The sequence below is a fragment of the Cyanistes caeruleus genome, chromosome 1, assembly GCF_971803275.1.
Source record: "Cyanistes caeruleus chromosome 1, bCyaCae1.hap1.1, whole genome shotgun sequence".
Lineage (NCBI taxonomy): Eukaryota > Metazoa > Chordata > Aves > Passeriformes > Paridae > Cyanistes > Cyanistes caeruleus.
Window position 1 is genome coordinate 88,710,501 of NC_141701.1, and position 16,384 is coordinate 88,726,884.

The 16,384-nt window shown below is 42.8% G+C and overlaps 1 protein-coding gene across 3 annotated transcripts in view; it reads right to left on the bottom strand.

The window, feature by feature from the left end:
- Positions 1-16,384, bottom strand: part of NEDD9 (neural precursor cell expressed, developmentally down-regulated 9) — a 100,940-nt gene that overhangs the window by 14,899 nt on the left and 69,657 nt on the right. For 2 of the 3 annotated variants that reach the window (XM_086901943.1, XM_086901933.1), the window contains one exon: positions 6,853-7,293. In XM_086901943.1, coding sequence (XP_086758069.1) covers positions 6,853-7,293 — 441 coding nt within the window. Of the gene's footprint in view, positions 1-6,852; positions 7,294-14,113; positions 14,207-16,384 lie in introns of those variants that run through there. The other variant, XM_086901952.1, reaches the window with a different exon arrangement.

Consider the following 16,384-nt stretch of genomic DNA (forward strand, 5'->3'; position numbering starts at 1 on the left):
AAATATGCATGTCTGCTAAAGCATTCTCTGGAAAACTGATTAAATCTGAGCTGCAGTTTTGATAAATGAGAGAGTAGGTGGCAAAACTCAGCACCTCAGCATTCAGGTCTCTTGTCCATGCTAAAAAAGAGTATCTTGCTTTGGCCATCCCAGTCTGCCAGTCTCTCCACTTTAAAAAGGTTGTCACATGAAGAACCAATTGCATTCTGGTACTTGTTTTCTGTGCTGGTAATACTATGACTGTCTCCTGTCAAAGACAGAAGCCCAAAGTTAGGGCAAGTCTGGCAGAGGAGAGGAAAGAAAGAAAAAGAATGAGCTGTTAAGACAGGTAGGGCAGAGAATATCTTGTTGTGAATGACATGAAATCCTAAAGGCTCACAAACAAAAAACAGTTTGGTTCAGCTCATACAAATAATATTAATTCTTTTGAGGTGCTTCATATTTTTTCTGTTATTTCTTTCATCCTATATTGAATTTCTAGGTTGAGGGGGGAAGCTTCTTTTGGGAATTGTTGTAACAGGGTATTTCCATCACTTCTTGTTTCCCTTCCTTTAAGACATTTCTCAGAACACATCCTTGCCTGTCATCAGGGAACAGTTTTTGTGAATTGGCATTTCCCTGTGGGCAAAAGAATGGTTGAGACGAAGCATTGCCAGAGAGTTTCAATTCCACTAGAGTGTTCTCAGAGGTGCACTTGGGCAGAAACAATGGAAGTGCCCCTAAATCATTTAAGCTGGGAACTAAGTTGCTCTGAGAGAGAGAGGCAAATTAAACTTTCCATGAGGAAGCAGCTTGATTTGATTTTATTTGAATTGTAGAGGTTCTCTGGCTCACAAGCTGTATTGGCTCCACTTCTGTATGGGTATCTCAGGGCAGCTGTACAGACAAGTGCTTCTAGTCAGTGGTGTTTGGATTAGCACAGCTTGCTTTGGCAAGTTTATGGAAGGCATAGACACCTTTTAAACAGATATAAACTCCATCCTTAATTGTTTGTTGCATCTGTGTAATAATTATACCAGACCTCAGTCATGACTGATTGTCCATATGTAAAAGTTGTGATGATAAGACCCAATGGGAATGTATTATTTCAAGGACTAGGGATGGACTGGCTTATGGAAGGCTCCTGTCTCCCAGGAACTTAACTACCTTAATTTCACTTTGCTCCCATTTTAGTCTGTTTGGGGAGAAAGATTAATTTAGAGTCATGTTAAAAAAAGAAAAAAAGATGCAATACTGCCACTGCTATATGAAAAAAGAAAAATGAAAATGTTTCATGCAAACATATGGAATGATGATACGCTGATGTTAATTAGTCATCCTCCAAAAAAAATCTAAAAAAATCATAGAATGCCTGCCAAGACTTTAGATTTCACTAGAACTGTAGTTTCTGATGGCCAGCAACCTGTCTTCATCTACCCATTTCCTATCTCCAGAAACCACACTTCCTCCTTGTGGTGAGATTCACTTTCTGAATAATCAGTTTTCCACACATGTGGAAATTTTTTTCTAAAATGCTCTGTTGCTGTGCTTAGTTTTTAGTACTTAGGGGCAATTTAGAATACCCAAATTTGGTGTTTTGTTTCAGACATAACCAAAGGTTCAGTTAGGTTTCTCACCACCAAGAAAGAGCCCATAAGCTTGCATTTTTCTTTTATCATTATTATTATTATTCCTATTGTTTTACTATTTTTAGCAAAGGTTTGATCCTGCTCTTGTGCAGACAGATTTGTGTCCCTGGAGACCTTGGCTATAGGATGGGATTGCAGGACTGGCCTGTTTTTCTGATACTCCAGGGAGAAAAATGCATGCCTCTGGTCTACAAATAGAAGTGATGAAAAAGAGCCCTGTGCTCAGGGAGGAACAGGGTGTAATGCTGAGCTCATATATTTGCTCAGCCTAATAAAATGCAGTCTTTTTCTCGAAATACTTCTCCACAAATCACATCAGTGACTACCGACTGCTTACTCTGCCTTGTGGATGAGGGATTAACTGCACTGACTTTTTATCAGTAAAATGGTTGTTCTCCAATTAACGTCACATGGAAAGTTACAAGTGAAACTCCCGAGCCTAAGAAAACGGCTGTGTGCTGTTCTAAACACTGAGCTTGCATTTTATTTGAGGTATTTTCATCCTTTAGAGCATACTTTATGAAAGCGAGCTCTGAGTGTTGAGGTATGTGTTACCATTCCTGCTGCACTCAGCAAACTTCCTGTGTGTTCAGCACTTTTAACACTGAAGCAGTATTTTGTTACGAGGGTTACAAATCCCCAAAAGTAGAGTTTGTAAAGTGAAAGCAGAAGAGGGACTATATGATCACTGTTTGGGCCATTTGTGGAAACCCCATCACAGGAAACTCTGGTATTTCAGGCCTGAGGGTAAACGGGGACATTATCTTGGAATGTAAATACATTTTACCAACAAACTACAAAACACTAGATATGATCCCATTCTTTCTGATAACAAAATAAACTGTCACACAACTCTTTACTGTGCTTAATGCCTTTCTCTTCTTACTTCCTAAGTGTGAAAACAGGTAAGGAAAAGAAAACAATGTAAAGGCAGGCTTATTTCTGGAACAAACACTATAAGGAGCCATTTGTTTCTTCCCAGCTAGGACAGTACTTGTGTAATTGGAAGGAAAAATGTCATAATGTGGCTAACTGGCTCCTGCTACTGAAGTCTGTGCCAGAATTGTCAGGGTGGTGCTGCTTGTGGGGTGGTGTTTCTACTTTCTCGTGCATTGAACCAGCATGACTCTTAATATAAATAAAAACCAGGGAACAAGGTCCGTTCCCATAGCCATGGTTTACCCAAACCTCCTGATGAAGGCAGTGACCTCTTGATAAAGGCAGAGAGTAGGATGGTGGGGTGTGAAACCCTTGATTTGTCAAGGACATGTTTATACTTGGAAATAGGCCAGGGATGAAGATGAGTTCCTTCCCTATTCCGCTCCATCCACTTAGAAAAGGTGGATAAATCTGAGTGTTTCCTGAACTGCACTGTTCCAGCTCAAAGAGACCAACAAACAAAAAAGGTGTTTTGTTCCAAGCTAGCATTAATCTCTATTTGCCTGAGTTGGTCCATGCCTTGTGGGAGCTGCAGTTCAGGGCTGGTAACTCCCACAGTAAAGGCTCTTCCCTGCTCAAACATCAGTCTCGTTCTGTTTTGCGCAGTTTCCTTGATCAACAGCTCTCCTGAGAACCACTGGTTCCTACAGAAAGCTGATTTCCAACAAGGAAATAATTCCCTTAATTTTTTTGGCCAATGCCGAAAAAGGATGGTAGGGATAGCACAACAGGTCAGCTGGGGAAACACTGAACCACAAAATGAGTGTTTAAATTATGGCAGTGCCTTTTTTTTTCTTCATGCGTGGCCTTCCCTGCCTCAAAGCTTTGGTGTGAACCAATGATTAATCACAGATGCAGAACAATCTTTGTGCTTTGGCAGCACCTTTCCCAAAGGATGTTCCCAAAGCAATCTGTACAGAATGAGTTCCCTCATAATTAACCCACATGTTTTGCAGATGAGGTGCAAAAGCACCACTCAAGACCACGAAGAATTCTCTGACAAGGACAAAATCCAGGTTTCCTGAATGTCAGATTGATCTGAAGGTTCTTTCCCTTTGCTGGCTGAAGCAAAAGAGAGTAAGTTCCAAGGCAGAGCATAGAAAGGGGGAATAAATTCTAAGATACAGCTTCCACCTCTTCACACTCCTCAGACGCTCTCCACACTTTGGGGTGGAATCGTTTTGCGACTGAACTTGCAGTAGAGCCACAAAAGCCTGGGGCTAACCAAGGCTAATTTGAAACCAACCCTCCTTATCTCTGTCGATGGTAGAGTGAGTTCTAGAAGCTGCTAGAATTTTTATCTGATAGAGGGAGCCGATACAGCTCTGTTGTCAGCAACCAGTTTGGCCAGAATCAATTAATCACTGTAATTACCTGCCTCAGGACCTCTTTTTGCCTAGCACTGCCTTGCTGGCTGAGGAGATGCGTTCCCTCAGCACAGCTTAATAACATACCTGCTGTTGATTTACTGCTGCTCCAGGCTAGACAATTCCTGCCTGACAGCAGCTCCTAGGCCCTGCCTGCAAAACCTGTATGGCAGCCAAGGCACACCTTTGCACAAGGGAAGCAAGCAGACGCGTGCAGAAAGGGATGGCACAGAAACTGCTGCTGGTCCCACGCAGAGAAGCGACCAGAGAACACAGTTTTCTTCTCTGGCTCCTGCTCTGGCAAGGGAGAAGACTTGCATACAGCAAGAGCTTGCAGCAAAACCCTTCAACATCCTTAAGGCTACCAAAATACACAGCTTGCTGAGCAGCTGATTCTGCTGATGGAAGGAGGCAGAGTGGCTCATTTTAAGCCTTTGAAGCAGGTGTCACAAGTCTGAGAAAGGATATTATTAATTTTGGAAGACAAAGGAAAGAGACCCCAAATCAAACCTTCGAGATGCCCAGCTCTTCTTAGTATTAAGGATTGTTTTTACTGATCCCTAGAGGAGGACAATTTGGAGGGCAGACTGTTTCCTCATACAAAGGAGACAAGTGCTAAAGTGCTTCCCTTTAATTAGGTTTCTCTTTCACAAAGGCATTAGCAGAGAGTTGCAGCTTTAGCTGTAAAAAAGCAGCTTAGCAAGATCAGGATGATAAAGAAGGGAGTCATTTTACCTCAAACACCTCCTTCACTAGTAAATTGTCTCTTGCCTGCCAGTTTCAATCCCAATGGGCTCCTTTTAGTGTAGAACTGAGCAATTCCAAGGAGCAAGAGATATATCTACCTCTGATCAAAGCAGGATTGCTGCCATGAGTTTTGCCAGCCACTAATACAACACAGTGAATACTGAGACTAAAGACTCTTAGGCTAAATAAATTTAAGTCAGGACTAAAGCAAGTAGCAAATATTGGCTAGGGGTAAGTGGGTTGGCATTTACTCTGATTAAATACCATTAATTAAATGCCATTATTATATTATAAAATGTGTTATAAACGTGCATGTTATTTTACAGTAAGTAGCATAGGTGGCCTTTCATAGCTTGCAAGGAATTAAATGAAAACAAGTCACAACTCCAACAAATAGATACATTTCTAAAGGTTATTTGAACTAGAAAAATTCACAATCGAGGTTGCTGAAAAAAATTCTAGGCAGAAACTTGGAGAAAACAGGTGCTTTACAGCTTCTGATTTTTGTATCTCAACAAGAACTTTGCACTTAAGACTAAAACAAAGATTTCAGCCTCTTAGTGTTTCAAGGGTTTTAACAGCCCTAGCAGCCAACCAATTTAGGCAGAATGTCCTCTTATTTTCATTGGAGCTGGAGAGGGTGGGAGGAGGGAGAAGAAACCTCTAATCAACTGGAAAATTCTTTCTGTTTGGAGTAGAAACACACATTCATTATGCTAAGCAAACTATCCAACAGTATTTAGGCAAGTCAGGTCCTAAAATGAAGGTACATAGTGCTCATTCCAAACTAATACCCTGGGCTTTCCTACAGACCTTAGTGCAGATCTTCTGTATGGTGCATCTCCTGCACCCAAGCTGGAGGCATCTCTGAACAGTGCTGTAAAACGTTTCCTACAGCCCTACCCAAAAATAAGATCTCTTCTGTGCTGCCCCACCAACAGGCGATTTACCAGGTGCTCACCAACTACCTTGGAGGGTATCCACTATGTATAGGCAAGTAATACTGTCCCTGGAAAAGATTTCAATGTATGTAGTCTATATGGAAAGAAGAAAATGACAGAAAATACATGAGTTATCAAGGTTACCCATGTAATTGCTCCAACAAAGCTCCTGTCTCTGCCTGTGCAGCAAGTGCAATTTTCTCGTGTTATCTTCCTGCACAGCCTATAAAGCTAAATATGGAAAAGCTGAGCAAGTGAACCTCCTTATAAATTGACTTGGAATGGTTTTGCAGATCTTTCTCTCTTGCTCAGAAGGCAAAAAATCCATTTATTCTTATCAAGGAAAATTAAATTGTAACGAGGAAATAAAAGCATTAGAAGATGTCTTCCGAAAGCCTGATTTGAAAAAGGCCGACCTGTGGGTGATGTGGGGGAAAAACACAAAACAGATGGTCCTGCCAATCTAAATTAGATGAAAGTTTAAACCAGTGAAGAACTTCCTGAGAGAGCCATCATCTGCTCACATAAACTGGAGCTTAATGCTGTGCTTTAAGCTCTAAAGGTAAGGAGAATGCTGATATCTGGAGCTGTTTAACTGGGAATGGAGGGACTGAAATAATTTCTTTTTGGCGTTGTAACACTTCCTTCCTTGGGTACCTTCCTTAATCCTTTTCAGTCACCAGGGTACCTGGCAGGTAGCCTGTGAAGGTTAAATGAGGGAGTCGCAGAAGATGGGGAGAACTTAAGAAGAAGAGCAGGAATAAGGGGGGGACCCACATAATGCAATAATGCAGTAATGGCTGCATCATGGAGCTGCTGCAGTTCTCACTTTCAACCAAGAAATTTAACTGCAGATAAACATCAAGTGCACTCCTAAAAGGTTTAGGTTTAGTATTAAAACATCCCTCATTATCATCATCCTCTTGTTTCCTCACTCTTAAAAATACGGCCCTTGTCAAATCAATCACTGATTCCTCTTTGTAGTTTAGACCCACTGGGACTGCTCCAGCAAGACAGTATATAATTTTTAATTAAACAAAAATTACTTGGGCAGATGATGTAACTGTTCATTAATAAGTGTGAGAGCTCATCTTGCTGCAGCAGCCCTTTTGAACATATAATGTGAGAGTGCCATAGGCCAAATGTGTTTCAGCCTGGGAGGAACCTGAATCCTTCTCTCAGCACAAGTGAGCTGCTTTGGAGCTATGAGGTAAAAGCAAACGCACACACCTTGTTAGTCACAGCTGGACCATCCATACACCTCTGCATGGAGGGTGGCACCTGGTAAATATCTTGTCCCACCAGACCATGACCAGTGGGTATCTGGTAAATTCCCTGATTCTGGTGGGAAGGCGGCACTTGGTAGACAGGGTCCCGTGCTGAGGCGTGAGAGCTTGGCACTTGGTAGATCTTTTGGTGGCTGAAGGGCTGATTCATCAATCCTGAGCTGGGCATATCCTGGCCAGAAGGAGTGTCCTGGACCACGGGACCTATCAGGAGTTTGACACGGTTGCCTGGGACGATGCCTTGCCGGCCGTGTAAGGAGCAGAGCCACCATCCTTCCAGACCCTCGGTGTTCTGCTCTATCACCGTCAGGATGTCTCCTTTGCGGAAGGCCAGCTCTTCTGCACACTCAGGGACATTGTCATACAGGGCTCTTGCCATGAGATTCTGTGGAGAAACAAAAGGCAAGAGCAGCAAATCAACAAACAAGCCAGAATTTTCCTATATCTTCATGCACATTCTACGTGATAGGAAATAAGAACTGAATTTGAAGAATAAGTGTGCAGGGAATCAAAATAACATGGACAATCATACAGCACAGGATTCCTCTGTCCCGAGTTGGAAAAATGAGAGGTTTATGCATTAGCAACACTGCTAGTGAGAAATCTTCCAGCAACAGTGGGTCAGATAGAAGCTCTTTATATGGCCTAATCACCTGAACAGACAGAAAGTCAGGAGAGTTCTGCTCCTGCCACTGAGGAGCTCTTCCCATGAATGAAGGGCTTGTACCTTCATCTCTTGACATTCATTTCCCTATAAACATGTTCTGTGTACTGCTACAGCAGCTAGCAGCCATTAAAAATAAACCTGAACAAGACTCACAAGGAGTGAGTAATCCAGAGTAGTATTTTCCAAACATTTTTATATTTGTGGGGTCCCAAAAGACTTTCCATGGAGATGCAGACCCCATTAGCGTAAAGACATTGGCCTGGCTTTTTTTAGCTGACACCTGCACGTGCCTTAAAGTGATGGATCTGTAGACCACCTGGTAAGAAAAGCTATCTAAAATACAAATTGACAAAATGTCACAGGTTTTGAGCCATGATGCTCATCTTTGCATGTAGCTTTGTGCCTTTTCACTCTCTGCAAACTTCTTCAGGGGCACAGCAGTAGCTTAAAAGGTAAAACACTTCCTCCCCTGCTGCCTCAAAACCACCACCACAATAAAAAACCCTCCAAAACAAATTCACTGAATATGGTTCCTCTTGAGTTCTACCCTTTGTAGAAAGAAGTAATGTGTCCAGTGACCCCAAGAGGGGTCATGCCTTCGCCATGAGGACAGCAGTGTCCATCTCTGTGGGTCAAAGAATGCAAGAATGTAGGTATCAACCAGCACCATAAAGAGCCTCTGTGTATAACTTAAGGGGAGTGTTAGAGCAGCCAAGGTGTGTCTGACTTGTGTCAATATAGTTTAAGCACTCTTAGATGCATTTTACTTGATTATGTCAAGTGGAGCAGTACCATTAACACAAGGAACTTCACACAGCTCTACCCCCAAGCATTTTCCCAGTGTTTCAGGCAGGCTTCGAAGCTTGTCCTGACTTCTGTCCTGTTGGGGTTCTACTCCCAGCAGTACCCCTGCTATGAAGCTTTTCAGCCAGCTCTGAGTTGATGCAAGACTGTTGGCTTGTTGGTGATGTGTTACTAGTAAGTACCCCCTCCTCTCACAGATGGAACTACCTGCCTTTCCTCTTTGCAGGCCTCTATGGCACATCCAGTTCTGAATAACTGGCCAAGGTATCCAATGGAAAGTAGGCAGGTTGTCTGCACTAACATTATTGTATCCCTCAAAAAGGCCATGAAGATTTAGTTTCTTGACTCTGGTCATATTTCCAGAGGTGTTGGAAACAACTGCCCCATGACTGCCTGATTTTCAGTGAAGGAGGTCAGCAGAGATGGTTATAATCTAATTGTAAGCACTTGAAAAAATATACAGAGCTCTGGATCTGGAGTATTCAAGCTGAAATATTTGGATTCTAAACTGAAATGGTTCTAATCCACCAAAAAGGATGCAGTTGTCTTAAAGATTTATCTTACCTATGTCAAAGGAATAGCATCAAGTACAGTTTAGCGTTTTTATTTGTCAAATTTATCCTCCTCCTTGGACATATCAGAACTTTTTTTATTTATCATCCCTTACTTGTTTTGTCTTTCCCTGTTAACACACTGATTTCCCATCACTCCTTGAGACAGAGACTTTCATTTGACCTTGCTCAGTGCAGCAGGTTGTGTTCATGTCTGACTGGTGGATAAGCTCAGATGTCACATAAAAGGTAGGTGAACTTGCATTTCCCAAGACATGCAGTGTTGAATCGGGGTGCATGAGATCAATTTCCTCTTCTCTGAATGGGAGATCAGCTTTCAAATGTATGAGAAACACTGGCTTTGCCTTTCATCAGCATCATTAGTGAGGTTGGTATAAATTAAGCTTTGGCTTGGAAAAGCAGGATTGCCTTTTTTAACTCCCTCTGATGTACCTCTACTCAGCTCATCAGTCAACAACACTAAGATACCAGAATACAGATAAGGCAGGGAGCAATTTTTGTCCATGCCTTGGCAGGACTGTAAAACTATTACTTAAGCATGGTCCAAACCAGTGGTCTCTTCTTGAGCACCACCTCTATGCTCTTGCTGTGTCAACCAGGCTGCTTAGCTGAGTCCACGAAGCTCAGAAAACAAAAGCCCCTGCCTAATCTGAATATTCAAGTTAATCTCTTATCTTTCCACATTTCTTTCTAGTATGTCTTTCACGGGGGAAATCTACTAATGGGACTAGAGCCTGTGCAACTTAAAGACGACTTTCACAGAGGAGCTGTTTAAAAGGAGGAAGATTACAGCTGGGTTGGGAAGGCACAAACCAAGCAGGCTAAGTCAATGATAAATGTGTATCCTTCTATACTTTGGTGTTTAAAGGTATTTGAAAAGCTTGATTAGCTTCCACAGCAAAGCAATTTTCAGAACAAAGCTGAAATGGTGGTAGAATTAGAGCAGACAAAAGTTCCCATGTGAATTGTTTTTTCCAGTTGCTCATTATCTCTGTCCCAGTGACCTTCTTGCCACCTGGCACGCTGCACATTAACACTTTCTGGATGTGCTTCAAGAACTTCTTTGCTGCAAACAGCTTCAGATTCTCATTGTCGGTGTTAACTCAGGCACCAGTATGTGAATTATACTAATTGGTTGCCACTCGTTTCACAGCAATTTCCCCAAGGCCTTTTAAATAGCCCAGAGCCATGCCACCAGCACCAGTCACTGATGGAGCAGTGAAGCAGGCAAAATATTCCTCCAAATAAACACTGGGACCAGAAACACTAAGCCTGTTGCTTGGTGCCAGCAGCAAAGGCACTGCTCCAGTTAGGCAAACCTTCTGTGTTTTCCCTGACTTCATTTCTCCATTGCATTGCTTAGTATGAGCTTCAGAAACAGCGCCACAGACACTTTCATGCGTCAGCAGAATCAGCCTTGAGAAAAATGAAATTGTGACCACAGAAGGAAAGCTTTTAGAAACCACAGAGGTATCTTTAACCTGCTGTGGTGATCAAGATGGTAGCCTCTTACTTTTCCACACACGGAAAGAAGTTCTGATCAAAGACGTCTTTCAACACTTGTGGGCCTTATCTCCATATATTTGACAAATCTGAATAATTTTTTGACTCTGTGGGCATTGTAGCCCATATATCAGTACTCCTTCTCCTTGGTCTCAGCTCAGAGAGTGACAACAGTTATGGGAAATGAACTGGACTTCTCTCAATAGGCATGGATCTGTCCACTCAACTGGCTGAGAACCGGCATCAAGTAAGCACTAAGATCTGATACCAGGAGACAAAAGCACAACAGTGACTTCTTTGTATCACTAAATGCAAAAAAAACCTTAGCCATTTCCTAGACAAATCAGCATTAAAGAAAGGGAAATGAGAAAATTGTCTTGGCACTTGTTTTCACAACTTGTTTTCATCACTTCATATTCCCAATAAAAAGAAAAGAAAAACGGAGGGCAACAGATGCAGAACTACAAATTCAAGTTCTTTAAAGGTAGGGGGAAAATTACCTGATCCTAGAAAGGGAAAAAAAAAAATATTTTGCTACAGAAATCAGCTGCACTTCATAAAATGAAGATACTGGCAGCTACCAGCTTCTTCCTTTTAATAAAACTAAGACTGATAGTGTCTGCTGCTCTCCTTTGGTCCAGTTAAATTAACTACAAGCTAGGTGCAGTGGTGCCCTCCTGACAATCCAGAAGTACCTGTGGTCTCATTGCAGTAGCTCCATTCTCCTGAGCTCCCTGTGCTGTGGCAGCCCTACTTCAAGCAGTGAGTGCTTCTCTACAGCTCATGGTTGATTGGAAAGCTCAGTCCAGCTTTTGTGTCAAGCCTCACTAGCAACACTGGGATGTCTGGAAGTTGAAGCCAGGGTCAGGCCCCCACTGTGTTAATGCCCTGTGCAGGCAAAACAAAACAAAAAAAACCCTCCAATGTTTGTTCTCAAGAAGCTTAAATTCCTCTTAACCTTGGGCTCATGAGTGCAGTAGAAAGCATCTTATGTAAAATCACTGAAAAACCGGAAATTTTACAGTCTTCTGTTAAATAAAGTGCTATCTCAGTTATCAGCAGGTCAAATCCAAAGGGAGCCTGACCCTAATGACTGCTGCCTGGGGATTTTAGCTGGAACATACTGCAGGAAAAGGCTCAGCAGACTCTGCTGATGCCATGTGTCAGAAACTGTCTAAAAGAAATGGCACTGAAATGGATACTCTCTTGATCAAATGCAGATTACAGTGCCTATGGTCCCAACTTTCTACACTGGTTGAGACAAAAGTAAAGCTTTCAAGCTCTCTCTCTAGGTAAAGCGAGCCTGGGATTTGAAACTTCTGTCTGAGGTTTCCTTTAAAAACATTTAAAGTCCAGTAGATAAAAGCTGGAAAGGTACAAGTTGTATTCTCTGCATGCCTTAGATTTTTCTCTCTTTTGCACCTAGGATGCATGACTCAGTAAGCAAAAGATGCTGCACTGAAAACTGTCAGCTGTTCAGAACCCAAACTAAAAAAAATAAGACTCTGTAAACAATTTTTCTTCTCAGATGTTGAAGGAATTACAGGCCAAATTCAGCTGCATAAATGAGGTCCACTACAGAACTGTCAAAGGCGTCTAATCTTTCCTCAGCTTACTGCAGTTGAGAGCTAACACGTCTGCAGCTGGATGAAGACGCATGAAAATACTGTGAAGACCACGATCTGTTTTGGCTGCCTTTCTCTGCAGTGAAATCAAATGAAAGAACTCTGTAATTCACAGTCTGGAGGTTGAAGAGGGAGCTTGTTGATGAGGCTAAGTGACAGAAGAGGGAAAAGGCAGGAGTTAAAGAGAGTAGTGGAAACATCTACCACTTCTGTTAGAGTAAACACACCCAGTGACGTGGGTAACGAGAGTGTGTGAGGTGCCCACAGCCATGGAAGCAAACTCAGGAATAATAAATTACATGCTACAAGGTTAAACACAATGGTCTCTTTAAGGGCCGAGTGCGGCAGTGCCAAGCTCCCGGCACAGGGCTGCCGACTTGACTCCTCTCAGCCGGCTCCACAATGAATGAACGCTCGAGGAAAAGGTTCAACCAACCATAAGCTCTAAGAATTTCTGCTGCATCCCTCAGAGGTGCAATATGAGGATACTGATCCCCGCTCTGTGCTTGGCTGCTGAGGCGTATTGTTTTGTTCGGCTTTGTCTTGTTTTATAATATTGCTTCCTGTGTGTAGAGTTTATGTGCAAACAGGACTGGGAAAACTGCCTCTGCTCTTCACTGAAAGAGGGTGGGACCCCTTTTTTCTATTATTGGACAAACTGTTTCTTAAAATGAGAAACAGCTTCTCTCCTATGTTTAGCTAGCTTGGGAGTAGGAAGGGAGGAACAAAGGAAGGAAAGGTGGGGGCAATGTCTGTGAACAAACCAGTAGCTTAATTTTGGTTAGATCACTTTTAGTTTTCAATCCCAGCATATTTTCTATACAGATTTCTACCTTTTAGATTTCTCAAAAATGAATGACTGCTATTCCAAAGCAAACTTAAGCGCTTACATACCCTTGTAGGGTTGCATTTGGCCCAACAGTAATAATCTGCCTGTGAAAGAAAAAGATTGTTCTGAAAACCCTCTAAAAAGTGAGTTTTATTCTGAGATACACAGTTTGCCCACAAGCAGGACTGGTAAAAGAGAAGAAAATTTTAGCTCTATTGTGCCTTCTGACAGAAGGGTTTCAGTGCAAGAGTCATTGGACAGTTTAACTTTGGTTCTTTTCAGCTCTCATCTCCTTTTCGATTTCTCACTGCAACTGCCCCTGAAATAAAGCACTCATTGTGCTGTGTTGGCAAGGAAAGCGACTCTTAAGGCACAGTAGGTAACAGGTCTATCTTTAACAAGCAACCTATCACAAAGGCTACTTAATGGAAGTTGACAGAGGTCACTGAATAAGACATTCAGCTTTGAAAAATGTCTTTTGCAGGTCTGCTTAAACCTGGAGGAAGGCAGTGTAAAGAGCAAAGGCAGTACCTGGTACACAGAATGCTGCACTGGCACGTTCTTAGACAGGTCCCCATGGGCAGTGACATGGGGAGTGAACTATGAAATGGCACTGCTTGGCCATAACAGCCCCCATCCATTTGCAGACCTGAAACAACTCATTGCCAGCAACAAGCTGTGTGCAGACTTTTGCTCTTTATCTCAAGATGATGTCTGCAGCTATGCAGAGGAGGCAGGAAATGCTACCACAGCATGTATCAAAGCGCCTCTGCACTACCAGGGTGTCACAGCTACTGCAGCTTCAGCAGGGGGAAGACCCTAAGCATCCAAGCCAGTGTGTGCCTGGCTCTGGGAACTCTGAGCTCCCTTGGCTCTCAGCTAAATCACAAAATAATGAGCCCAGTTGCAAATGCTCACCACGGTAATGCTCCAGTTCACTCCTCAGGCAAAGCCCATAGCTCTACTTTTCAGGCACTCTCTTGCTTTCTAACACCAAAACCCACAAGTTTTTGGTTTAGCGAAGATACTACTCTGGTTAAGCACTGCTCACCCAAACAATTACAAGTCCTGCTGCATGGAAATTAAGGCAGTTTTCCACACACAGATTTGGAAGACTGGCTTCACAGCTAATGAGAGAGCTATAAGCCAACAGCCTCAGCAGAGCCCAAAGGAGGACAGGTCTTCATCCACACAAGTATCCTTACTCTCTGGTCCTGTGCATCTCTGGATCAGAGGCTGTCAGTCATGCTAAAGTAGACCAAGCTGCCTGGAGGCTGAGATGCGGAAAACTTCTTCCTGCAGGGCAGAGAGGCAAGTGCCTTCCTTATTTCAGTGTTCCACCAAGCTGTCCCAGCCCCTCTGTCTGCCTGAGAGACCTGATTTTCACAGTTTGCCCTGGCTGGGATTTTTTGTCTTTGGTAGCAAGACAACTTACACAGAAAGTTAAGGAGGAAAACTAGGAATGTTCCTTTCTTACAGGACCACACTTGGGTAAGCCAAATATGGCTGTTATGCCCTGGAATATTTTCACTGCCAGTTTTTGCAGACACAATACTCCACCAAGCAGGTAGACAAGCAGTGAGCAGACCAACTAGGGCTCAGGCACTTCACACTCCTGCCCAAGATGTTGATGTGGTCCATTGGTTCACCCAAGACCGGGATTCAAATATGACATAAACATGTGAGAGACTGAAAGTGCTCTGGGTCTGAGAACCCTTTTTGGTTGCACCACAACTGCTCCATTTTCAGTAAATAGGAGATATTTGTATATCCCTTTTTTTTTTCTTTGTAGGTAGTTGGCAAAGTAGTTTTCAGAACTGAGGCACAGCAGTGAACCTGCAGGAGGGAATAGAGCAGAAACCTTGGGAGGAGATCCAAATGCATGTCTATGAAAGAAGGAATTAGGAGGCTAGAAAAAGTTGGGGGGGGGGGGGGGGGAAGTAAAAAAGGAAAAATGTGAAAATGAAGGTTAGAACAAAGATCCTAAGTGGTGCTCTGGTCTGTGTATATAAAATACTTCACTATTCTGCACTGAGTGCATCAGCTTACTGCCATGCCTGAGGTTTCACAATGGAAAAGTGAGTAGAAAGGAAAGATTTCTGGCTCTGTATCTATTGAGAGCAACAAAATGATAATTCTACATTGGCAAGAAGGAAAAAAAAAACCCAGGCTGTCTTTGTTTGCTCAGACTGCATTCTTTTGTCTGTTGACTGAGTTTTGGTTTATTGGCTTGCCCACTTTTATTTCAGTTAGAGGGAGTGAGAGGCATTACAAAGGTAATCACAGAAACATAATACCCTAGATGTTAAACATGGTGTTTCTGACGCTGTGAGGGCTGTACCATACCCCAAACACAGGGTGAATGGCACAGAGCAGGGTGAGTTTAGCAGGAGCTCCCTTTCCCTACACGGCAGCGCCGTGTTTGGCGTGCGCGCCGCGGGACAAGGCGGTCACTGCTTTGCTGGAAAGGGACATGGCCGAGGTCAAGCTGCTTTGGCCAGCCCTGGGCAGCACCCTGGCACTGATGCAGGGCATTGCTGGGCTGTCAGCCACCCACCCTGCGCTGCTGCCATCACAGGCGTCACACACGGTTTGTGACAGAGACATCTACAGTGAGGCAGAGCGCTGATACACTGATCACATATTCCTCTTATTCCTCTGCCCCCTGGGCTCTTACAGGAGTGCCAAAATACCATTCTCTTTGCTCATTCTGGGAATACAAATCACATCCCCTGACTTACCTTCAAGATCTATTAATATTTTGGGAAATTCCACCACACCTAACTCACTAAGCTTTCTGTGTATGTTTCACCCTCGTAACCGGTTTCCTTTCCCCCCACCCAAGGAAGGGTGTGATCTCGTTCCATGACTTTAAAAGGCCTTTTCAAATCTGTCTGAGGGCTGTGTGCCTTTTGTGACATCAACAGGGAGAGGAAAAAAAAAAAAAAAAAATCAAGCATGCAAACAATACCCTTAGAGTAAATATGATCTCACTGTGATTAAACCACAGTACATCAGAATCAAAAAGCAGATGTAAAACTTAACCTCTTTCCCTCAGGCAAGCAATTAAAAACTTAATGAAAGGAGATCGGATGTTAAATGCTAAAGAATTGAAGAAGCAGAGCAGAAGGGGGAAAAAAAAAAAGTATGGAAAGAAAGAATCCCAAAACGTGTGTTTTGAGTTCTCAGTTTTCCATTTTCTGGCATTTGTGTGCAGTCTTCTCCCAGACAAAGTTTCCTTAAAACAAAAAAACAAACCCAAACCCTCCTTCCAAAATTAACCCTTCCTTCTTCGGCTCTGGGGAAACAATTACAACTTGATTGTCAAGAAACCATACATAGCTATGTAGACATAGGACCTCAGTATTACTTATTTGTTTGATGTCTTCAGCTTTGAAAAGTATGATTTTTTAAATTATTTTTTTAAAATCTAAAATTTAGATGAAGTAGGACATGCTCTTCTTCCCTCAAGTCTC